This window comes from Labeo rohita, chromosome 1 (assembly GCF_022985175.1).
Source record: "Labeo rohita strain BAU-BD-2019 chromosome 1, IGBB_LRoh.1.0, whole genome shotgun sequence".
NCBI lineage: Eukaryota > Metazoa > Chordata > Actinopteri > Cypriniformes > Cyprinidae > Labeo > Labeo rohita.
In genome coordinates, this window is record NC_066869.1 from 16,866,837 (window position 1) to 16,891,208 (window position 24,372).

At 31.4% G+C, this 24,372-nt stretch overlaps 1 protein-coding gene across 2 annotated transcripts in view; it reads left to right on the plus strand.

The window, feature by feature from the left end:
* jag1a (jagged canonical Notch ligand 1a) overlaps positions 1 to 23,228 on the plus strand; it is a 33,171-nt gene extending 9,943 nt beyond the window's left edge. Inside the window, exons 6-26 of one of the 2 annotated variants that reach the window (XM_051116924.1) lie at positions 567 to 697; positions 786 to 905; positions 4,026 to 4,139; positions 4,219 to 4,332; positions 4,611 to 4,724; positions 6,982 to 7,028; positions 9,383 to 9,556; positions 9,659 to 9,809; positions 11,906 to 12,070; positions 12,160 to 12,273; positions 12,371 to 12,484; positions 14,154 to 14,267; positions 14,352 to 14,468; positions 15,071 to 15,098; positions 16,085 to 16,170; positions 16,699 to 16,812; positions 17,721 to 17,830; positions 17,921 to 18,145; positions 18,566 to 18,697; positions 19,887 to 20,040; positions 20,503 to 23,228. In XM_051116924.1, coding sequence (XP_050972881.1) covers positions 567 to 697; positions 786 to 905; positions 4,026 to 4,139; positions 4,219 to 4,332; positions 4,611 to 4,724; positions 6,982 to 7,028; positions 9,383 to 9,556; positions 9,659 to 9,809; positions 11,906 to 12,070; positions 12,160 to 12,273; positions 12,371 to 12,484; positions 14,154 to 14,267; positions 14,352 to 14,468; positions 15,071 to 15,098; positions 16,085 to 16,170; positions 16,699 to 16,812; positions 17,721 to 17,830; positions 17,921 to 18,145; positions 18,566 to 18,697; positions 19,887 to 20,040; positions 20,503 to 21,056 — 2,992 coding nt within the window. In that variant the 3' untranslated portion in view covers positions 21,057 to 23,228. The remainder of the gene's footprint in view (positions 1 to 566; positions 698 to 785; positions 906 to 4,025; positions 4,140 to 4,218; positions 4,333 to 4,610; positions 4,725 to 6,981; positions 7,029 to 9,382; positions 9,557 to 9,658; positions 9,810 to 11,905; positions 12,071 to 12,159; positions 12,274 to 12,370; positions 12,485 to 14,153; positions 14,268 to 14,351; positions 14,469 to 15,070; positions 15,099 to 16,084; positions 16,171 to 16,698; positions 16,813 to 17,720; positions 17,831 to 17,920; positions 18,146 to 18,565; positions 18,698 to 19,886; positions 20,041 to 20,502) is intronic. The other variant, XM_051116932.1, reaches the window with a different exon arrangement.
* The last annotated feature ends 1,144 nt before the right edge of the window (positions 23,229 to 24,372 follow it).

Sequence of the window (24,372 nt, forward strand, 5' to 3'; positions counted from 1 at the left end):
GCCTTACCTTTTTTAACCAAAGCACACAGATGAAGAACTAACTAAATGCACATATGCGCATGACAGAGCTAGTGCAAGATGAGCATTTGTGGTTGAAAAGTATATACATTTGAACTTTTTGTAAGAACTTGACTGATCGTTTCGCTATATATTACCTTTATTCATCGGCTGGGATTGTGTAGAGCCTTTTGAAGCTGCATTGAAACTGCAATATGGACCTTCAACCCTATATGGAGAAAAATACTGGAATGTTTTCCAGTAATGTTTTCCATCCCAAAAAAACTTAATTTCTTTTTCGACTGAAGAAAGACATAAACATCTTGGATGACATGGTGGTGAGTACATTATCAGGAAACTTTTATTCTGCAATAAAATGCACAAATATATAAATAAAAAACCTTAATGGCAACTGTTGTATTGTGAGTGCATACATCATGCCATAGAATCCTATCTAGGTAGGCAGCTCACTAGGTATTGCAACAGAGTCATGTTATGCCAGTGATTTCATGTTTCAGAAAAGTGCATGTAGTGCAGTATATTCAGAGGAGATTTTCTGCCCTACACAGGTGTCTGTACGGCTGGCAGGGAGAATACTGTGACCAGTGTATCCCTCATCCCGGATGTGTGCACGGCACATGCGTCGAACCCTGGCAGTGCCTGTGTGACACCAACTGGGGAGGGCAGCTCTGTGACAAAGGTATTCTGTTCTATTCAAATTGGTTTAGTTCGATTCGATTTGATTCTTCAGCTTGGGTCATTTGCTTGAATTGTTTCGTATGACGTAGACTTGAACACCTGTGGCACACGACAGCCTTGTCTGAACGGCGGCACCTGCAGTAACACCGGACCTGACAAATACCACTGCGCTTGTCCTGATGGCTACTCGGGACAGAACTGTGAGAGAGGTGGGTCATACACTACGTATCTAACATGAACCTATCAGCTTGTGCCGAGTAGTTTAACACTGTGAATATCACCAGTTTGCGGTAATGACCCATCAGCCTGTGCCATCTAGAGTTTCCTGACAGAACTTGGCATTTTATCATTTCGGTCTTATGAACCACAAAAACCTGAGGATGCATCATGTGTCATAAACTGTGTTGGAAGGAACGACAGAGATGTATAATATATATATATATTTTTTTTTTAAGTCTAAAAAATGCTTCCCTCTAAACAAACCAAACATCAGGCCTTGAATAAGTGTCTAAAAATCCTGATTCGGTATCGGTGATCGGATCGGCAGATACAGCTTCCTGTGATCGGCGATCGGCCTCAAAAATCCTGATCGGAGGACCCCTATTATTTATTTCTATTAGGATATTTATTTTGTTAAGAAAAAAATACTAGAAAACATTAAGTGTTTGTCATGTTCTGACCATAAAGAATCATTTATAGCCACAATTAACTGTCTGGTTTTCACATTGTAGCAAAAAACTGCCTTTAAACTTGAAAGAAATAAAAAAATTGACATTTATTGTGATAATTAGTGATATCGAGTGATCATTTGTTGCCCATATCGCCTAGCCCTATATGGAAGTACTGGAGAATGACCATCAAGGATAAAATTATGATTGAACTGAATTTTCCAAAGACCAAAAAAAGTTGTAGAACAATGGTTTGACAGATGTTTTCTTAAATGCGTGGTTTACATGTTTCGCTCGCGTTACTTATCAGCGAGTCGTCAAATTAAGCCATGTATCACGTTGCAGTTTATACCGGCCAAATGGCAAGAAACTCAGTTTTATTTACTGGCCAAAGCCAATTTTTACTCACATTTGGCACTTGGTGTGAGTTAATTTTGGATCCTGCTTGTCCATATTTCTCTTTTTCGATATATACTGGATTCTGTCATCTGTCTTTCTTTGAAGAGGAGATGTTTATGTGCAATAAAAAGCATACGCAAACATACACTTACTAATCAAGCAGTCCGTGTCCTGGCCAAAGCCAAAGAATGCAGTGTGCATTCATTTGATTTGGGCAGAATAATGCATCACGTCGTGTGCATGCTCTATCACGTATGTGTGATGGAAAAATAGATCTGTTACTCGGGTTGGTTTTGGCACAATGTGTCTCCTGCCAAACAAACTTCACCAGGCCGTCCTGGATGCAATAATAGAGATATTTTCTTGTTCTGCTGTTTTTGTTTTGTTCTGGTTTGCTCCGATTTTTGTTTATCCTTTTTCTAGTCTTGTTTTATTGGAAATACAAGCTCATGGCCTCTCGCTGCACTCGTCTGTTTTTGTTGGTGGTCTTTGCGCGGTGTGAGAAAGGCCAAAGGGGCTTTCCCGTCCACTGACTGATCTGATAAAGAGCGATAGAGCGGAGAGAGGGAGTGACTGGGAGATTGAAAGGGGGAAAACCAAGACGTGACCCTGCCTGACTGTCTGTGATTTGATGCAAAAAAACTCTGATTCTTCTCTCTCTGAGTTTAACATTCAGCTGACCCTTTGCGAAACTCTGCCTCCTTTTACCATTGCTCACTCTGAGAAGCTTAACAGAACATCCCATGATTTCCGAACTGGGGAAAAGCACAATTTTCAGTGAAGCTTTATAGACACAGAGGACTTTTTTTTTGGCAGATATTAGTGAAATGTCAGTTTGATGCATTTGTATTTTCAAAGCAATGTAAAAAAATTCTGTTTCTTTGTAAAGTTTTCATATTTTATTTTATTTTATAGTTTAGTTTAGTTTAGTTTTAATTTCAGTAACTTAAACAACATCTTCATTTAGTTGCCAAGGCAAAATTTCTGTTTCTTTGTAAAGTTTTCATCTTTTATTTAAAAAACTTTTAAACAAGTTTTTTAAACAAGTAAACTTTTAAACAAATAGAAAATAAGAATATTTTAATAAATGCATAAATAAATAAAGATTAGCAAAGTTACACTTTCAAATTTAGTCATAATGTACAATCAGCAGGTCATATTTATTTTATAAAGTTATTTTATATAGTTGTTTTAGTATTATTTTACTATTAGAGTATTTATTAAAATTTTGAATAAGCTTTTATTTGATATTTTCAGTTTTTGTTTTAATTTTAGTTAAAATTTCAGTAACCTTTATTTGTTTTTTTTTTAATATTTGATATCATTATATGTTTTATTTTTATATATTTAGGTTTATTTTTAGTTCACTTTTAATTCGAGTAATTTTAGTAAAAGTATATATTTATTATTTATTTATTTATTTATTTTTATATGGTTATTTTAGTATTATATATTTACTATTAGAGTATTTATCAAGATTTTGAATTGGCTTTTATGTGTATATTATCAGTGTATATTTTTAGTGCTGATATAAGCCCAACTTAAACGACTTTTCAGTTAGTTGCCAATTTTATTTTATTTAATATATTTTATTATTTATTTACTTTTAGAGCATTTATTTTCAGTGTTTTGAAATGGCTTTTATTTGTATATTTTCTGTTTGTTTTTTTTTTTGGTTTGTTTGTTTTTTGTAATTTTAGTAGTTTTTTTTTTTTTTTTTTATATTTTATTTTTATATATTTAGATTTATTTTTATTTCAGTTTTAGTCATTTTAATACTTATATGAGCTTAATTTAAACAGTTTCTTCAGTTAGTTGCCAAGGCGAACTTTCTAATGTTTCTTTGTAAAATGTTTATTTTATTATATTTTACTTTTCACTTTTTTTTTTTCATAACAAGACCTATATTTAATTGTTTTCATTAACAATAACAACACTGCCTGACATGAAGTGGCTACTAACTGTTTAACTGGTTAAATAAATAATTGGACATGAAATTTTGAGTTTAAATGATTTTATCATGTGAGTGGAAAGAGTCCGTGGAGTCCTAAAATGACATGAAACAGGCAGAGGCATACAGGGCTGCTGGAATAAAAAGGGAGTTTGTCATTGTTTAGCAGATGTGTGGTCCATGTGTTTTATTTTGGGGTAAAATGTCTGTGTATTTTGTGCATTCCTTTAGAAAATGCTGTTTTGTCTCAGTTTTTCTTTGATTGTGTGCGAGTACAACAGTATAACATCTCTCTCTCTGGCTCTCTGCAGCGGATAACGCCTGTCTGTCTGAGCCGTGTCTGAACGGAGGCAGTTGTGTGGAGTCCAGTCAGGGCTTTGAGTGTCAGTGTGCGCCGGGCTGGACTGGGCCGTCCTGCAACATCAGTAAGCGTCTCTGCACTGTCTCAAACTGCTCAGATCTGCCTTTTCGTACGTCAGACTGACATCTCCTCCTCTTCCTCAGATGAAGATGACTGCAGTCCGAACCCGTGCAATCACAGCGGCGTGTGCGTGGACCTGGTGGACGGTTTTAAATGCATCTGCCCCGTGCAGTGGACCGGAAAGACCTGTCTCATTGGTGTGTGTTTGCCCCTCTGCGTGCCTCTGCACCCTCTGTTTCTTTGAGTCAGGGTGTGTTTGTTCAAAAATCCAATTTACCGTGGTAACCGAGTCAGCCTTGGAAGAATTTAAGCGCCGGACCACCACGAGACCCCGCCGCTGATTCATACTAGAGCGCATTTACAGTCCATTAACACACACGCACAGATTCTTCAGGGACGTTTGGCTGCACGCGTATCAGTCTGATTGTAATTTAGACTGCACTCATGCTGATTTCTTTTGTCATTTTTGGCTCAGATGCTAATGAGTGCGAGGAAAACCCGTGCGTCAATGCCCACTCCTGCCGCAATCTGATTGGTGGATACTTTTGCGAGTGCCTCCCTGGTTGGACGGGCCAGAATTGCGACATCAGTAAGTAATTCAAGGTTTCAAATAAAAGCAGTCAGGGTTCTTAGGAGCTCTAAAAGAACTTCACATGTTTATGCTCAACAAATGCATTTGCAAATAAAAAGACGTTTGCATATCATATAGCAGTGTTGGGGAGTAATCAAATAGTGATTACTGTAATTACTGTAATTTAATTGTAAAGTAAGGGACTACTCTCAATTTTTAAGGGAATACTCTCAATGTTTAGTGAACTCAATAAGTATTTATGCAATTTTATATTATTTATTTAAAAGAATTTAAGGCAGTTTCTTGTCTATCCTTGTATTGTTCAACTGGTTGAAGTTCATATATGATTTACAATGTAATTAGTAAGTAATGCAATACTTTTTGATAGAGTAATTAGTACTGTAATCTAATTACACTGTTGAAGATGTACAGTAATTAGTATATATATATATTGATAAATAAAAATGAATGAAAAATGGTTTTCATATGTAGAAAAAATGCTGAAATAAAATAAAATTAAATAAAATTAATAAAAGATTAAAATCTACCAAAATTCTTTATTTGGCATCTAATTGAAATAAAAGTTGAAATACTAAAATGACAAAATGTATATATAAAAAATATATATATATATTATTCTGTTATTAAATTCGACTAGACACGTTACTAAAACACAGAATACAGAAATTCAAAATATTAATAAATAGTACAGTAGTATATAAATTATACTAAATAACACAAATAATGTATATATTTTACTCAGTGTTGCTATTGTTAAAACTATTACGAATAGTAATAGAAAAATAATGTAATAATTATATTATTAGTAATATAAAATAAAGTAATAATGCTGAAATAAAGTAAAATAAATATTGAAATAAAATGAAATTAATAAAATACATATTTGATGAAAAGCTTTACGGAAAATCTTTCATTTAACATTAACTAATTAAAATAAGTTTAAATACTAAAATGACTAAAATAAAATATTTTTTTTTCTATTACTAAATGTGACTAAAAAAATTTAGACTTTCGGTAATTCAAAATATTATTAAAAACTATAATAGTATATAAATTATACTAAATAACACTAATAATATATATTTCACTAAGTTTTGTTATTGTTAAAACTATTAAAATGGTTTTCATTTGTTGAAATAATGCTGAAATAAAATAAAATAAATGTTAAATGAAAATCTTTCCTTAGCAACTAATTGAAATAAAAGTCGAAATACTAAAATGACAAAAATGTAAAATAAATAAATAAATAATTATTCTATTACTAAATTGTATTAAAAACTGCACTACAAGTACTAATTCAAAATATTAATAAATACTATAACAGTATATAAATTATACTAAATAACACTAATAATATATATATATTTTACTCAGTGTTGTTATTGCTAAATCAAACTATTAAAATTAATTTCCATTTGTTGAATAATGCTGAAATAAAATAAAATAAATATATATATATTTAATGAAATTAAATGAAATATAAATAAATAAATATTAGATGAAAATCTTTATCGAAAGTCGTTCTTTGGCAACAACAAATTATTCTAAAAAATTCTCAAAGAAAATTATTCTAGTAGTAAATTTTGCTAAAAACTTTACTAAATTACTAATTAAAAATATAAATAAATACTATAATAATATATAAATTATATTAAATAATGCTGATTTTATTTACTTATTTATTTGTTTATTTTATTTTATTTTTCTATTTGTGAGTCTAGAAACATGACAGTTAGCTGTACATTATTTAATTACATTATTTTCCAACAACTAATGGTTTAGAGTGACGAAACGCAACATCGCTCCTTAGTAAGTTCACTGAAGTAAATCAGTTCCCAAAAAAATGATTCACCAGTTCATTTGAGTCATCAAATCGCTGAAAAATCCCAGCCTGACATTTGAGCAAAGCCCTATCGTCTGTAGTATGAACATGAATAATTCCTTCAATCCTGCAAGTCGTTGAAAATAGTTTTTTTTTAACGACCAGATGTTTCGTTTTTGTCTTGTTGGAGGAACCGGAGCAGCATTTAGATCCCACATTTGTGTCTGCTGAAAGAGTCTTGTATTGAGTATTGTCAGCCCTCTCTGCCTAACATGTTTCACCTTGTTTAAACTCAAGACTTTCTCCCTAAAGAACAGAAAATGCAAATAAGTGTGCAGACTGTGTCTGAGCCTGATACGGAGCCGATTCTTGCTTTCCTGGCGTGATTTCTGAAATGTGAACTGATATTTTGATGGATTCCCCCCCCCGCAGATGTCAACGACTGCCACGGACAGTGTCTCAACGGAGGGCTGTGTAAGGTAAGGCCTCAAATGTTTTCCGTGGCTTTTGGCAGAGGCGAAAAAGCCCACCAGACCCGCTTTGTCGGTTTCTGTCACCTCCATCCATTCCTATTTAAAAATAGCAGAAGCTGAGTCATGTTTTGGAGAATGAACCTAAAGACAAAGTGGTCAAAAAGACAGAGTGAGTTTGTAAAACGATCAGATTACCATAAACATTCTTGTCTTTTATTTATTGTTTTTTCGTTCTGTCTTTGTGTACTCTGCTCAGTCTCTTTCAGCGCTGTAGTGAGGGCTGATTGGTGTACAGCTGGAATGCATTAGGACATTGTCTGAGCCAGTTAGCTATCAAAACACAGCGAGGAAAGTCCTAATCAGTCCTGACAATCCCATGTTTGATTTGATCACATGAAATATGTTGTAATGGACTTTAGGATATTAGGCCCTTACAGAAAGTAAAATATCCGTAACTAGGGGTGGGCCATATTGTGTTGGCATAAGCCTCACAAAATAGTTTGATTTATGCTTGAAGAAAAAAGAAATTTGTCAGTGGGCCAAGAAAATAAAATCCAAGATATGTTCAGTGAAAATATGTTGTATCTTACAGTTACATTAAGGATGTTTGCTTAAAAACAAGACTTTTGTTTAATAATTATTAATATAAAGTACTTATTAATAGTTATTAAATAACACTACTAAAGATTATTAATAATATTAATACAATTATTAATAATTGTACTGTACAGATTGTAAAAGTTAATAATAATATTATTATACTGTGTAAAAAGTAAGAATTAAGTATATATATAAATTCTTAATATTATAAATATTTATTGTCAATAGCATTAGTAACAGCAATAATAATAATTATTATTATTAATGTTTATGCAATAATTATTTATTTTAGTATGAAATAATAATAATTATCATTATTATTATTGATTTATGTAAATTATTAATATTAATTAAAGTAATGCAATTCGTTATTTTTCTGTGTAACAAGTATGAATTATTTTTAATAATGATAATTAGACATTTTTACTTAAAAGCAAGACTTTAATTTAATAATTATTAATATGAAGGACTTATTAATAGTTATTAAATAATACTATTAATGATTATTAGTAATATTAATACAATTCATGATTATTTTACTGTATAGATTGTAAAAGTTAAAAATAATATTAATATACCGTATAAAAAGTAAGAATTAACTATATGTTATTAAATAATATAAATAATTGTAAATGTCAATATAATAATTGTTATTGATGTTTACGTAATAATCATTTATATTACTATGAAATAATGCTAATAATGCTAATAATAATAATAATAATAATTATGATTGATTCAAGTAAATTATATTATTATTATTATTATTAATTAATAATATTAATAATATCAATACAATTTATTATTTTTTGTATAACAAGTATGAATAATTAATAACAACAATAATCATAGTAATAATAATAATAATAATTATTATTATTATTCAGTGTAAGAAGAATAAAAAAAGTAAGTAATAATAATGAATTTATTATTATTTATTGATTAATGTAAATTATATTAATTATTAATAATAATGATATTAATAAAATTGATTATTTTTCAGTATAACAAGTATTAAACATTATTAATAGTAATAGTAATTATTATTATTAGATGTATTATTACCATATTATTATACTGTATAAGTAAGAATTATTTTTATGTAATAATTTATAATATATATAGTATTTATAATTAATTAATTTATAATTAATAATTTATAATAATATATATATATAATATTTTTTATTATTTAAATAATATTTAGATATAAATAATTATACTATTTATATTTTTAATGTTTACAATAATTATTTATCACCTTAATTAGTATGAAATATAATATAATAATAATTATGTATATAATAATAATAATAACAATGTATTTATTTTACTATATTATTATTATTATTATTTAATGATTCATGTAAATTATATTATTAATTATTTATATAAATTATATTCAGAAAATAAATTACTTTTCTGTATAACAAATATGAAATGTTATTAATAATAATTAATATATTTAGTTATCACCATGTTATTATACTGTATAACAAGTAAGAATATTTGAATTATATTTATATATATAAATAAATATAATTATTATTATTTTTAATGTTTACAATAACTATTTATCATCACTTTAATTACACAATTATTATCAACACTAATCAGTATGTAATAATAACAATTTATTTATTTTACAATATATTATTATTATTATTTCATACTGATTAGTGTAATAATTTTTTTTTCAGTGAATATATAAAATGTTTTGCCAGCCAGTCCTAACATTTCTCTCTTTCTGTGTCTGTCAGGATCTGGTGAATGGCTATCGATGTCTGTGCGCACCAGGCTTTGCAGGTGAACACTGTGAGCGAGACGTGGACGAGTGCGCCAGTCGACCCTGTCTCAACGGCGGACGCTGCCAGGACGCAGTCAACGGATTTCAGTGTTTGTGTCCCCCGGGTTTCTCAGGTGCCACATGTCAGGTGAGCTCCAAAACCGTTTGTGCTCACTTCTTGGGAATATGCCTAGATAAACTGTGTGAACCGGTATAAGAGTCTGTGTTGTCTGTGTGATTTTGTCCTCAGCTGGACATAGACTACTGTGAGAGCGGCCCGTGTCAGAACGGAGCACAGTGTTTTAGCCTAGCCTCAGACTACTATTGTAAATGTCCAGAGGACTACGAAGGCAAAAACTGCTCCCAACTTAAAGACCATTGCCTCATCACACCATGTCAAGGTAGGTTACACACACACACACACACACATAGTTGGTTTAATGAATGAAAGATATCCATGTTAGTCCTTGAGCGAATACTCAAGCAGTCCTGAAGTCTCCAGCTTTATTGAGTGCTAATCGGCGCTCTCAGACTCGGGATCGCGAGCCTCGTGCGTAGGGTGGTAAGACTATCTGGTTGGGCACATTCTGCGGTTTTAATGGGCGCTCGAAATAGAAGTCGAGTCTTTTTTAGTCAGCCCGGATGTAAGACTATCCCCATGCCAAGGCCTCGGCGCGTTTGATGTTGTGCCATTGTGTACGCCGTAGCGTTAGCGATCGCTAACTCTAGTCTATTGATCTCCGGGGTTGGTGCACCATGGTAACAGCTAAGATATCGTTACACGATGCGTATGCTAACCCGAAGCGAGCTTAACGAGAGGGGAAAACCCATCGCTGGACAGACTACATGACGACTTGGCTAATTCTTCGCGTGCCGCTGTCTGCTTTCATCATTGCTGTCAGTGTGAAGGAGATATTTGGATGGAGGCAGGTTCCCACGCTCATGGAAACAATGGAAATGTTTTCACATTTTATTTCTCAGGCCTGTAAAAGTCCTGCGATTTTGGTGATTTTTTTTTTTGTTTTTTTCTTGTTACTTGGTTCTAAAATATTTCAGATTGCGCAATGGCTTAAAAAATCATGGAAAGTCATTGTTCAAGTGATTTTTTTTTTTGCTTTTCAAATATGTTTATGTCATTTAAAGGATGTTTAATATATTTTTTTTTCTCTAAAACACGACTAAATTAACAATACCTGTTAATTATGAAATTGTGTTAATTATTATTAATTAATCATATTAATATTAATATAATTTATGTATTAATTTATATATAATATTAATATAATTTACTGTATAGCAAGTAAGAAGAAATTCTAACAATAATAATTCTTTTTTGCAGTTATAATTTACAGTAAGAAAACAAGAATTAAGAAAATATAAAAATACTTTACTACTCAAATTAATACTTACTATATTGATATTGTTGTTATTATTAGTAATGTTGACAATAATTGTTTAATATACTTAATCTGCATAAAATAGTAATAATAATAATGTTAATCATTAAAAAATGTATGATATTAGTTATTACATTTTATTATTTATGATTATTAATTAATAATATTAATAATTATTTTAAATAATGACAATAATAATTACTTATAATTAGTTATTATTTTTGGGTGTTTTTATATTTTTTTGTTTCTCTAAAACAAGACTAAATACTTCTGACATTTTAATAATAATCATGTATAATTAATTATTATTTTAAAATGTTTTTATATTTTTTCTCCAAAACAAGAGTATATATAAAATAATTTTGTTATTTTTATTAATTTTATTATATTATTAATAATATTATTAACTATTTCACTGTATAGCAAACAAGAAATAATAACAATAATTACTTTTTTATGTAAAACAATAAATTATTAATACTTACCAAAACATAATAATTAATATTATCAGCATATATATATATATATATATATAATATGTAATAAATTATTACTTTAATTTATTAAAGTAATAATTTAATTTATTAATTTATTATTACTATAATTTAATAATCTATTACGATGAGTTACTGTTTTATTATTTTAATACATTTTTAACCCTAAAACATAATAATTAATGTTATTGTAATGTTATTGTTATCATTAGTAATGTTCACAATAATTATATGTAATATTCCTAATCAGCATAAAATAGTAATAATACTATTTATAATAATATTTATTAACTATATATATTATCAATAATAATAATTCTTATTATAAATATTTTTATTATTTCATACCGATTAAGATTATAATAAATAAAATTGTCTTTAATAAATTATTTATAACTATAATTTAATAATTTATTACTATAAATTCAATTTATTACTATTACTTGCTATAAATTACTATAATTTACTACTTTCATAAAAAAAATAAAAAATACTTGTTTTCTAGCTGGTCTAAATGACTACCAGTTACAGGATTTGATTTTGACCTAGTGTAGATGAGGGATTTTGACCAAAAGGATTCTTGATGACTCCACCCTCTGCCTGCAGTGATTGACAGTTGCACGGTTGCCGTGGCGTCTAACAGCACTCCGGGCGGCATGCGGCTCATCTCCTCTAACGTTTGTGGTCCTCACGGCCGCTGTCGAAGTCACGCCGGTGGACACTTCAGCTGCGAGTGTCAGGAAGGATTCACCGGCACATACTGCCATGAGAGTAAGACATATCTGTATCCCAGTGTCCTTTGCTTTCATCAGATTCAACACCTCCCAGTCTTTAAACGTGGTGTCTCTCTTCTCTCTCAGACATCAATGACTGTGAAAGCAGTCCCTGCAGTAACGGCGGTACTTGCATTGATAAAATCAACGCGTACCAGTGTATCTGTGCTGATGGGTGGGAGGGACACAACTGTGAAAGCAGTGAGTACATTTCATCTTTGAAAGTCACTTCACATGGTCAAAAACCTAATTTCTTTAATTATATTGATTACTAATATATTGTTTGTTTCCAAAACAGACATTGACAACTGCAGCATGAACCCTTGCCGGGATCGAGGAGTGTGTCGTGATCTGGTTAATGACTTCTACTGCGAGTGTGAAAATGGCTGGAAGGGAAAGACCTGTCACTCACGTAAGCCCCGCCTCCTCATTTGCATACAGTTATAAGTGGTGCTGAGTATTATTATGTTATATATAATAAGGTTCTACGTATTATAAAGTGGCTTAATTTGTGTCGGTTAATCATGATAACACTTCCACATCCTGGCTTGAAATATATGCTGATTTATAAAATTGTGTGAATTCACAAAATGTATTCATTAAATTAATAAAAAATCATATTTTTTTTTCTAGTTATGCTCAGTTTTAAAATATTTTCAATTGCACAAAAGGCTGGAAAAGTCATTGTTCAGATGACTTTTTGCTTTTCAAATGAATTCATCTTATTCTGACGACGTTTAGATATTTTTGCCTTAAACAAGACTAAATAACAAAATACTAATGAACACTTATGAAATTATATTTATAGTGATTAATAATTAATTTTATTAATTATTTTATTAATATTTGTAATAGTATTGATAATTGTTTTACTGTATAGCTAATAATAATAATAATGATAATAGTAATAATAATAGTTTTATTATTTTATCATTGTTTTGTTCTAAGAATGTTTAGATATTTTTGCTTTAAACAAGGCTACATAACAAAATATTAATGAACTATTATGAAATTATATTTATAATGATTAATAATTAATGTTAATACTGTTGATTATTTTACTGTATAGCAGGAAATAATAAAAACATTTATATTAATTTTATTATTGTTAATAATAATAATAATAATACGTTAAATTAATAAAATTAATTATTATAATAATATTTTAGTATTAATAAACAATAATAATAAATTTTAATTTGTTATTATTAATATCTAATAAAATTAAAGTATTTTATTATTATTATAATAATATAATTTTGATTAAATAATAATAATAATGATAATAGTAATAATAATACATTTAAATCATTTATTATTAATATCTAATAAAAATGAATTATTATATTAATTATTATAATAATATTAACTAATAATAAGGATCAATTAGTAACAATAATACATTTTAATTTTTTTATTATTTTATCATTATGTTCTAAGGATGTTTAGATATTTTTGCTTTAAACAAGACAAAATAACAAATAGTCATGAACAGTTATGAAATTATATTTATAATGATTAATAATTAGTAATAATAATACAATTGATTATTATTTTACTGTATAGCAGGAAATAATTACAAATATTTATATTAATTATTAGTGTTATTATTATTAATAATAATACAAGTTAAATTATTATCATAATATAAGATTAATTAATTAATAATAATAATAAAAATAAAAATGATAATAATAGTAATAATACATTTACATTTTTTGTTATAGCAAGAAATAATGAAACATTATCATATTAATTATAATTATATTATTAATTGTTATTATTATTATTAATAATAATAATAATAAAAATGTATAAAATTAAATTAATTATTATAATAATATTAATAATAATAATAAATTTAACATTTATTTTTATTTTAGCATTGTTGTTATTATTTAAAGGTAAAAAAGTAAGAATTATGATTTTTTAAAACTAATTCAACTAATAAAATTGTCAATTGAGTGAATCATTGAATCAGAGTTTTGAATCAGTTCATTTAAATTGGCAACACAATCATATTAAGTAAATGATTTGAATATAGTCCATCAATCTGACAGCTGATTTCTCCTCATTTATAGGCGAGAGTCAATGTGACGAGGCTACTTGTAACAACGGCGGCACGTGCTCTGACGAGGGTGACTCATTTAAATGCATGTGTGCTCCTGGATGGGAAGGAGCTACCTGTAATATAGGTGAGCCCTGAACAACCTGACTGACCATTTTGTAAACTAGCCTCTGAATCAGATTTTTAAAGCTTTTTATCTATCACTTTTCAGCAAAGAACAGCAGCTGCCTGCCAAACCCCTGTGAGAACGGAGCCACGTGTGTCGTCACAGGTGACGGCTTCACCTGTGTCTGCAAAGAAGGCTGGGAGGGGCTCACCTGCAGCCAGAGTACGGCAAAACTTCCTGTTCCACTTCCTTACTACTTCCTGTCTTGACTCCTGTCTACCTCCTGTTTCCAACTCTCACCTACTGCTGCTTAAGGTTCTCTTCCAAACTATATACTAATGGGATAGCTCCTTAAAGCTGAAGTGTGTCTTTTCCGCACCACTAGTCATCATTATAGTCATCTCTGCATATTACACTGGGATAGGAGAAAGTATTTTGAAAAACAGAAAAAATTGCACACGTCACCTTTACCTTTACCTGGCGTTCTACCTAGTTGTAGAACGCCAGGTTTTTCTAAATTAACACAGAAAATGCCTTATATAGTATTTAGACTTCGTTTGCGCCTGTTAAGCCTGTTTGAGCTTGAATAATACTAGCAAACGTAACTTTGATGGATGGATTGTTCAGGTGGGATTATGAGCTGCCATTTATAACTATGGTGAAATTTCTGCGACTCATTGTCTGGCTGATGTTTGCAACGTGGATTACAGACAGTCTTGCATGTGAATATGTTGATTTCACTCCAATGTGACAATAGTCTTCACATGAAAGCTTCTGATTTTAAATACAATTTAATAACAAAATGTTTGATGTTTCATTTACAGATTCCAATGACTGCAATCCACAACCATGGTAAGTTTCATTTAAAGGCAATAAATTTTGTTTAATTTAATTTAATTTAATTTAATTTAATTATTTTATTTAATTCAGTTAAAATTTAATTTAATTTAATTTAATACATTTTTATAGATGATTAAAAGATCTTTTTCACTTATATAACAATTTAATAAAATAACAATAAATAGTTACAGTCAGCAATATTTACCTACATATATTTTTACTAAACCATTTTAATGTATGAAATACTGTGCATACCAAGCACAGTAAATAGTATATATAATACAACATATAAAATATATATACATAATTAAAATAGTATGAATAGTAAGATTAATTTCAATTCAATAAATTATGTTGATGCCTTCAAGTTATGTGGGTATCATCACATTTATGAAATATGCACATATCAAGGACACCATAAAATAAATTATATATATATATATATATATATATATATATATAATATATGTAAATATAAAAAAATATATATATATATATATAATTTATTTATTTTTTTTTTTTTGTTTTGTTTTTTGTTTTCCTTTAAGTCCTGGACTTAAAATAATTTTTTATGAAATGGCGATTGATTTTAATTAGGCTATGATTATTATTATTATTTTTTTTTTTTTATATTTCAATTTTAATTTTTCAATTTTTTAATTTATAAGTTTTTAGTTTTTTACATATTATCACTCTCTGTGGGTGCAAATGAATAACAAAATATTTAATTATATAATTATAAATAAATAAAAATAAATAAATAAATGGTAATAAATTGTGACCCTGGACCACAAAACTAGTCATAAGGGTAAATTGAAATCATATTATTTTCTTGCATTACCACTAAAATGCTTTCTCTGTTTGTCAACAAGTAAAAAAGATAGGGAGAAATTTGAATTAAAGCAGTTTACTGTATTTTACGACGTACTTGTGATAGCTCGTAGAAATTTCCCAGAACTTTGACCCAGTATCTCATCATGTGTTTAATGTTTGTGCAGCTACAACAGCGGGACGTGTGTGGACGGTGATAACTGGTACCGCTGTGAGTGTGCCAGTGGATTCGCGGGGCCGGACTGTCGCATCAGTGAGTGATTGATGCTTCATAAATGTTTAAGTTAGGTTGTAGCTAAATGAATACTATATAAATAGTCACATTAGCACATAAGATGGTGATTTTAGAGTAAGGGTCATAAGGGTCTTTTTTTTTTTTTAATTGAGATTCATACATCATCTGAAAGCTGAATAAATAAGCTTTCCATTGATTGGCCGAGATACAACTATTTGAAAATCTTGAATCTGAGGGTGCAAAAAACCTAAATATTGAGAAAATCACCTTTAAAGTTGTGCAAATGAAGTTCTTACCAATGCATATCATTAATCAAGAATTAAGTTTTGATATTTTTACTGTAGAAAATTTACAAAATATCTTCATAAAACATGATTTTTACTTAATATCCTAATGATTTTTGGCATAAAAGAAAAATCTATAATTTTGACCCATACAATGTATTGTTGGCTATTGCTACAAATATACCATGTGCTACTCATGACTGGTTTTGTGGTCCAGGGTTGCATATTGTTCTGGTGTAAACATATATGTCTCACCCCACAGACATCAATGAGTGCCAGTCATCTCCCTGTGCGTTCGGTTCCACGTGTGTCGATGAAATAAACGGCTACCGCTGCTTGTGTCCACCTGGCAGAACCGGGCCCAGATGTCAGGAAGGTACATGATCCAGACTACAATTCCCATTGTTCATACATGCTGTTTCACATGAATATTGTCAGTCATGCAACCATTGCTCATACAGAATTCAGAGGTTGTTGAAATGTTCCAGAATAAAAATGTCTTGATAATTTACCAATGTTATCCAAGATGTTCATGTCTTTCTTTCTTCAGTTGCAAAGAAATGAAGGTTATTAAGGAAAACATTCCAGGATTTTTCTCTATATAGTGGACTTCAATAGGGATCAATGGGTTGAAGGTCCAAATTGCAGTTTCATTGCAGCTTCAAAAGGCTCTACACGATCCCAGATGAGGAATAAGGGTCTTTTCTAACTAAACAATCGGGTCATTTTCTAAATAAAAATAACAATTTCTATACTTTTTAACCACAAATGCTCGACTTGAGCTAGCTTGACTTCATGCTTTACGCAATCATGTTGGAAAGTACCGACACAGTGTTTACAAAGCGAATATGCAAAGAACGTCAAACGGCCTTTACAAAAAAACTAAAACAATGTTGGACAATTTTGAAGATGGAGGACAAAATGAGATGGAGTTTTTCACCCTACCCAACCTTTTTGAACCAGAGTACACAGACAAAGAACTAACCACACATGACCTTTCTAGTGTGATTACATAATGCCTCAAGACACACATGCACAGAGCTAGTGCAAGATGAGCATTTGTGGTTAAAAAGTATAGAATTTTTTTTTTTTTGGCTAGATAAGGCCCTTATTCCTCAGCTGGGATCGTATAGAGCCCTTTGAGGCTGCACTGAAACTGCAATTTGGACCTTCGACCTGTTGATCCCCATTGAAGTCCACTATATGGAGAATGTTTTCCTCAAAAACTTGAATTTCTTAATTTCTTTCCTCCAAAACCAAAACTTAATGGCTTTTTTATCTTAGTCACGGGACGTCCGTGTGTGGTCGGAGGTCGGATTGCTGTAGATGGAGCAAAGTGGACTGAAGACTGTAACACCTGTTATTGTCACAGAGGGATTGTCAGCTGTACTAAGGTACGTCAGCATTAGCCTGTGTGTTGTAGCTGTGTAGTTAATAGTGATGCATTATCGTTTCTAAATTCGCTTTCTTCCTCTCTTCGACAGCTGTGGTGTGGCCCTAAACCTTGTCGTATGCTTGGTTCGGGACGAGGCGACTGTCCTCTGGGTCAGCTGTGTGTGCCGGTCCGTGATGAGCAGTGTTTTGTGAAGCCCTGCTCATCACAGGGCGAGTGCTGGTCTGCCCACCGGCCGGCCGTACGGGCCCGCTGTCACCCCGAGAGTGACTGTGCCAACGTCACCTTTACCTTCAACAAGGACACTATGCCACAGGTGAGGACACTGCGATTGATATTCAACATATATTGTTTTAAAGGTTTAGTTCAGCCCAAAAAGAAAATTCTGTCATTAATTACTTACTTCATGTCGTTCCAAACGACATTCGTTCATTTTCGGAAAACACAAATAAAGATATTTTTGATGAAATGAGAGCTTTCTGACCCTGCATAGACAGCAACGGTGCTACCACGCTCAAGGGCCAGAAAGGGAGTAAGGACGTCGTTAAAATAGTCCATGTGAAATCAGATTTTATTTTTAAAAATCTTAATTTTTGAATGAAAGATTAACGAAGGTCTTACAGAACGACATGAGGGTGAGCAATTAGACAGAATTTTCATTTTTGGGTGAACTGTCTCTTTAATGCATGCATTTTAAAACTTCTCTGACTTGTATATATATTTATTCGGCTCTCAGGGAGTGACGGTAGAGCAAGTGTGTCGTGAGCTGAGGCATCTGTATGTGGCTAAGAATGTTTCGTCAGAGATTTCCATCTCCATGAGCTGTGAAATCTCTTATGCCGCCAATAACGAGATCCATGTGGCCATCGTAAGTGACATTCATGCAATATTTCATTGGCTAGAAATAGCTTTTTTGTGAGTGCATTTGTAATATCCTAGTACCACAGAATGACCTTAAAGTCTTTGGATTTTATTGTCTAAAAATGTATACACAACCAGTCAAAAGTTTTTGAACAGTATGATTTTTAATGTTTTTTAAAGAATTATCTTTTGCTCTCCAAGACTGCATTTATTTGATCCAAACTACAGCAAAAGCAGTTATATTTGTGAAATATTTTTACTATTTTAAATAACTAATTTCTATTTGGATGTATTTTAATATGTAATTTATTTCTGTGATCAAAGCTGAAATTTCAGCATCATTACTCCAGTCTTTAATGTCACATGATCCTTCAGAAATCATTTTAATATGCTGATCTGCTGTTCAGAAACATTTTATTATTTTTATTATTTTTATTATCAATATTTAAAACAGTTGAGTACATTTCTATTTCTAGATTTCTATTTCAGATAAATGCTGTTCTTCTGAACTTTCTGTTCATCAAAGAAACCTGAAAAAAAGTTATCAACATCATCATAATAATAATAAACATTTTTTGAGCAGCAAATCATAATATTAGAATAATAAAATGACTGGAGTAATGATTGTAAAAATTCAGCTTTGAAATCTCAGGAATAAATTACTTTTTAAAATATATTCAGATATAACAGTTATTTCAAATAGTAAAATTATTTCAAAATTTTACTGTTTTTGCTGTACTTTGGATCAAATCAATGCAGACTTGGTGAGCAGAAGGGGCTTTTTTTAAAAAAAACATTAAAAATCTTACTGGTCAAAAACTTGAGTGGTAGTGTATATATATATTATTTTTGTTTATATTATTTTTAAACACTATTATTTTTATTACATTATTATCATTATTTAAACACAATATAATATTTATCAATTGTTAACATTATGCATTTAATTCTGCATTAATTCAATATTAACTTGCAAGCTTCAGTTATAAAAATGTATTTACATCTGAATAATTTTATAATATATTATGTTTTTTAATATATTATTTTATATAATATTTATTATTATTTATTATGTTAGCATCCCATGAATTTAGTTCTGCTCTAATTTAATAGCAGTCGTAAAAGGAAGATACAACTGTTTAAGTCAGGATTATTTTTGTAAAGTTGCATTTTAAAGGCAATATTGTGTTTTGTAGCATGTGACTGAGGATGGCATTCACGGCCGGGTTCCTGTTAAAGAAATCACAGACAGCATCATCGATCTGGTGAGCAAACACAGCGCAAACAGCTCTATCATCGGCTCCATCGCTGAGGTCCGCGTGCAGCGCAGACAACCACAGAACCCCAACGGTAAGACACAACAGGAAGTTCTTTAACATTATAGGAAGTAGGAAATAAAGCTCCATTTTAAGCAAAATAATTCTTACATCTTACATATTGAGATATATACTGTCACTCAATAGTTTGGGGTTTAAAAGAAAGTTTCTTGAGCATCCAATCAGCACATTAGAATGATTTCTGAAGGATCATGTGACATTAAAGACTGGAGTAATGATGCTGAAAATTCAGCTTTGCATTACAGAAATAAATTACATTTTAATATATATTCAAATAGAAAACAGTTATTTTAAATTACAAAAAAAATGAATAATGAATATATAAAATATGATTTTCATTTGGATTTCATTTTAGCTATTCAGCTAATAACACATATCAAGTGTAATAAAATGATAAATGCTTTTGCACAATGAAGGGATGTAATATTTTGCCAGCTTGCTTTTATTAATCCATTTCATTGGTTTTCTCGTTCAGTAGACTACTTGGTGCCACTGCTGGTTTCCATCGTGACGGCGATCTGGGTTTTGGCCCTGGCGTCGGTGTTCCTGTGGTGTGTGCGGCATCGACGCAAACAAAGCTCCAGCCCCACCGCCGTCAACCCTGCCACCCCCTACTCCATGGGAAGCACAGAAGACAACACAGTAAACAACGCCCGCGAACAGCTCAACCAGATCAAGAACCACATCGAGAAGAACGCGTCCAACGGCAGCCTGCCGGGAAAAGAGCTCCACTGCGACGACAAGAACAGCGTCAACGCCAAAATCAGGACGCATTTCTCAGAATCCTCCAGACTAGCGCAGGAAGACTCCAACAAGCGTCTGCAGAAGGTGCGATTTCCACATCAGCCGGCCTACATGCTGGTGGACCGGGACGACAGGTTGAGCGCCAACGGCACAGACACAAAAAATCCACGCTGGACTAATAAACGAGACAACAGAGACCTGGAGTCGCAGCACAGAGGTCCGGATTCACAGCAGAGAGATCTGGACGCACAACACAGCCTGCAGAAAATGGAGTATATCGTATAGCAGACGATACTCGGTGTGGTAACAATCATCCCTACGCTCAAGCGAATGAACCAGAACGCTTGCGACAAGGCCGGGCAGTATTTGTTCAGACACTGCGGTCGGACCACGGGCTGGTCTGATTTATTTTATGGCGTCAGTAGGGTCTGAAGACACTAACCTGTGCTGATCTTCTAGCCTAAAACTAGAAGGAATGTAGAGTCATCGGCCAAAATCTGCCAATTGTGTAAATCTCACGAAAACATGTCCAGGTCAAATTTCACCCTAGAATTCATTGTTGACATCATGACGTTATTCGAATGACAACTAAAGGGACAGTTTACCCAAAAAATTTTATTTCTGTCATCATTCACTCACTCAAGTTTTTAACCTGAGTTTTTTTTCTTCTGTTGAACGCAAATATTTTAAAGAATATGTTGGTAACCAACAGTTCTGGGTAATCTGGATTATGTAATCAGATTCCAAAAATTAAGTACTTGTAATTAGATTACATTTTAAAATACTCATAATTAGACTAGTTACTTTTTTAATGATTACATGATTACATATTCACACAATAGCAATTTATATTTTATTCATAATTTATTCTCCCTATTTCTTCTTTTTTTATCTTTTAAATGTTCCTTTCTAAAATAGTCTACTGCTTATATACATTCAGAAAATAAATAAATAAAATTATACACATTGGGAAATCTTGACGTAATGTAATGTTTACTGCACTTTATGTTGTTAATGACAACAAATGGAATATATTTTCTTTTTTTTCAAATCAATATGGTACACGATTATCCTATTTTAATGGATTACATTACTAACTACAATTTTTGTCATGTAATTTGGAATCAGTAACGGATTACAATTTGTAAGTAATCTACCCAGCTCTGGTAAGCAAAAAGTTGACGGTAGCCATTGGCTTACACAGTATGGAAAAAAATAATATGGAAGTCAATGGCTGCCGTCAACTATTTAGTCCCACACAATCTTGAAAATATCTAAATTTGTGTTCATCAGAAGAAAGAAACTCACAGGCTCTGAACTTGAGGGTGAGTAAATGATGACAGCATTTTAATTGTTGGTGAACTATCCCTTTAAGCACTTTTTCCGCCCAAATTCTCTCCTTTTTTTTAAATCCCAGTTTGTCTTCAAAAAGTGAAATACTACATTTTTATACATTACAAATACTGTAATGCTAGGATTTTTTAAAATGCAAATCAGGATAAATTACTGGAAGTACAGTAAATACTATGTAATTAAAATAGCTTGAATTATGCTTTTGTATTGCATAAAACTGAGAATTACAGGGGGATGTGCTTAACCTTTATAGTGCTAAACACAGGCTGTAAAAACTATACTTTCCTATTCCTTTGTGATTTTGGGGATGAAATTAGACATGGAAATGTTCTTGAGAGCTTCAAGAGTTTCATCAAGTTGTGTTCAATTTTTATAACGTAGAACTTAATGCATCAGCAATAGCTTGTGAATCATTTCCAGAAATCAGTGATTACTGGTGCATCGTGCTCGAAGATTGTATCTAACTCCCATTTATCGGGTTCTTGACTGGATTTTATTTTCCCGCTCTTTCCAACAGTTTTTATTTATTCTGCTTTTTTTTTTTTAACGTGTACAGGCAGACAGGTCATGCTTAGAATTTACTGTCTATATGAAGAAATTCACTGTCTTTTTAGATGTTGATGTTGTATAGATGAATTTGTACATATTTTCTAATTAATCATTGTGTATATTTGATTTATTAACTTAATAATCGAGAGCCTATCGTTCGTTTGTTTTTATTTATATACATTGTTTAGGTTTGAGAATGTGACCGCTTGTGTCCGACCTTTGTATTTTCGAATGGAAAATATTGTCTCTTATTTCTGAAAATGCCAAAATGATAGTTTATTTTTTTGAAGACTAGGGGTGTTTGTTTGTGTCTCCAGAATACAATGTGCAATGTCTGTTTCAGAAAACATGTGCATGACTTGTGTTTGTAATGTCCTGAGACGTAGGCTAGATGGGTTTCCATCTAGTTTTGATAAACTTTTATAGAATGTTATGTTTTCATCGTGACTTTAAAAACCATTCCTGAATACGTTTAGCATATTTTCTGCTCATAGCTGTGTCAAATTAATTTGGCAGCCCAGGATATCAAACAACGCTTGTCTAGAGTTTTCTGGTGCACCACAGTATTCAAATGTACTTTAACCAAAACGTCTAAAGGGAATAAACAGTATTAGAAGTGCAATGTTTGTACAGTAATATGAAATATGAAGAAAACAGAACTGAATGTGATACGCGAGACAAAAATGAAATCAAAATCATTTTAGTAGGCCACTTGTATGAACTGTACAATAGAGCAGGACTGCTGGGCTTTTTTGGTTCAGTCCCACTAAGTTTTTCTTGTGTTTGTCTTTGAAATCCTTCTATGAAAAAGCAGAACCATTAAAGCAAATCATTCTGGGGTTTGTCAAAACATTTATTTAGATGCAAATCAAATTTCTTTCAGTTGTTTACATTTGGATTCCTTAAATCAAATAAAATTTCACTTGAATGTTTTTGAATTCAAAAAGTGTGGGAACTCTTCTTTTGAAAATTCAAAATGTGAGATATGGAATTTCCATATGGAATTTAAAGTTTAAGTGTATCAAATGTAGCCTGTTGAGTTCTAAGAATATTGTGAATGTTTCCTTATTTATGCACTATTTAATGTAACCCTGGGTCTGATTTCTGACATGGCAGATACAGCCGTAACCGGTCCCAACAGGGTCCACATTGTGTGAGTCTAGACGTTCAGCTGAGCGCAGCGGGGCGGGCGACCATGTGAGAGAGGTTATGAAAGCCCTTCACACTGTCTCTCTCTGCCGTCGTGGGAAAGCTGAAGATGCTCACCAAAATAAACGGCATGAGACGCACTTGCCTAACGTAGCAAAGGCATCGCACAAAGAACGTCTTCTTCTAGATCTCTACCTCCAATCAGCTTTTCTTTGAAAACCGAGCGGTGACCCTTCCTCAACAGGCCTGCTTCACTAAAGCATTTAACACGTGCAAAACTGTTTTCCTGGAGCTAAAGTGACTTGCGTGCACTGATCATTAATCATATCACTAAAGAAAGACACCTAAAATATATGCATGCCATTGCATTAGATAAAATATCAAACCACAGAACATGACGTGTGGCCAAGTATGGTGTCCAATACTTTTGGAGTTTTTATTTTAAAGATAGCACACATACACACACCTGGGTCATTGAGGAAAACATTCCAGGATTTTTCTCCACACAGTGGACTTCAATGGTGCCCAACAGGTCGAAGGTCCAAATTGC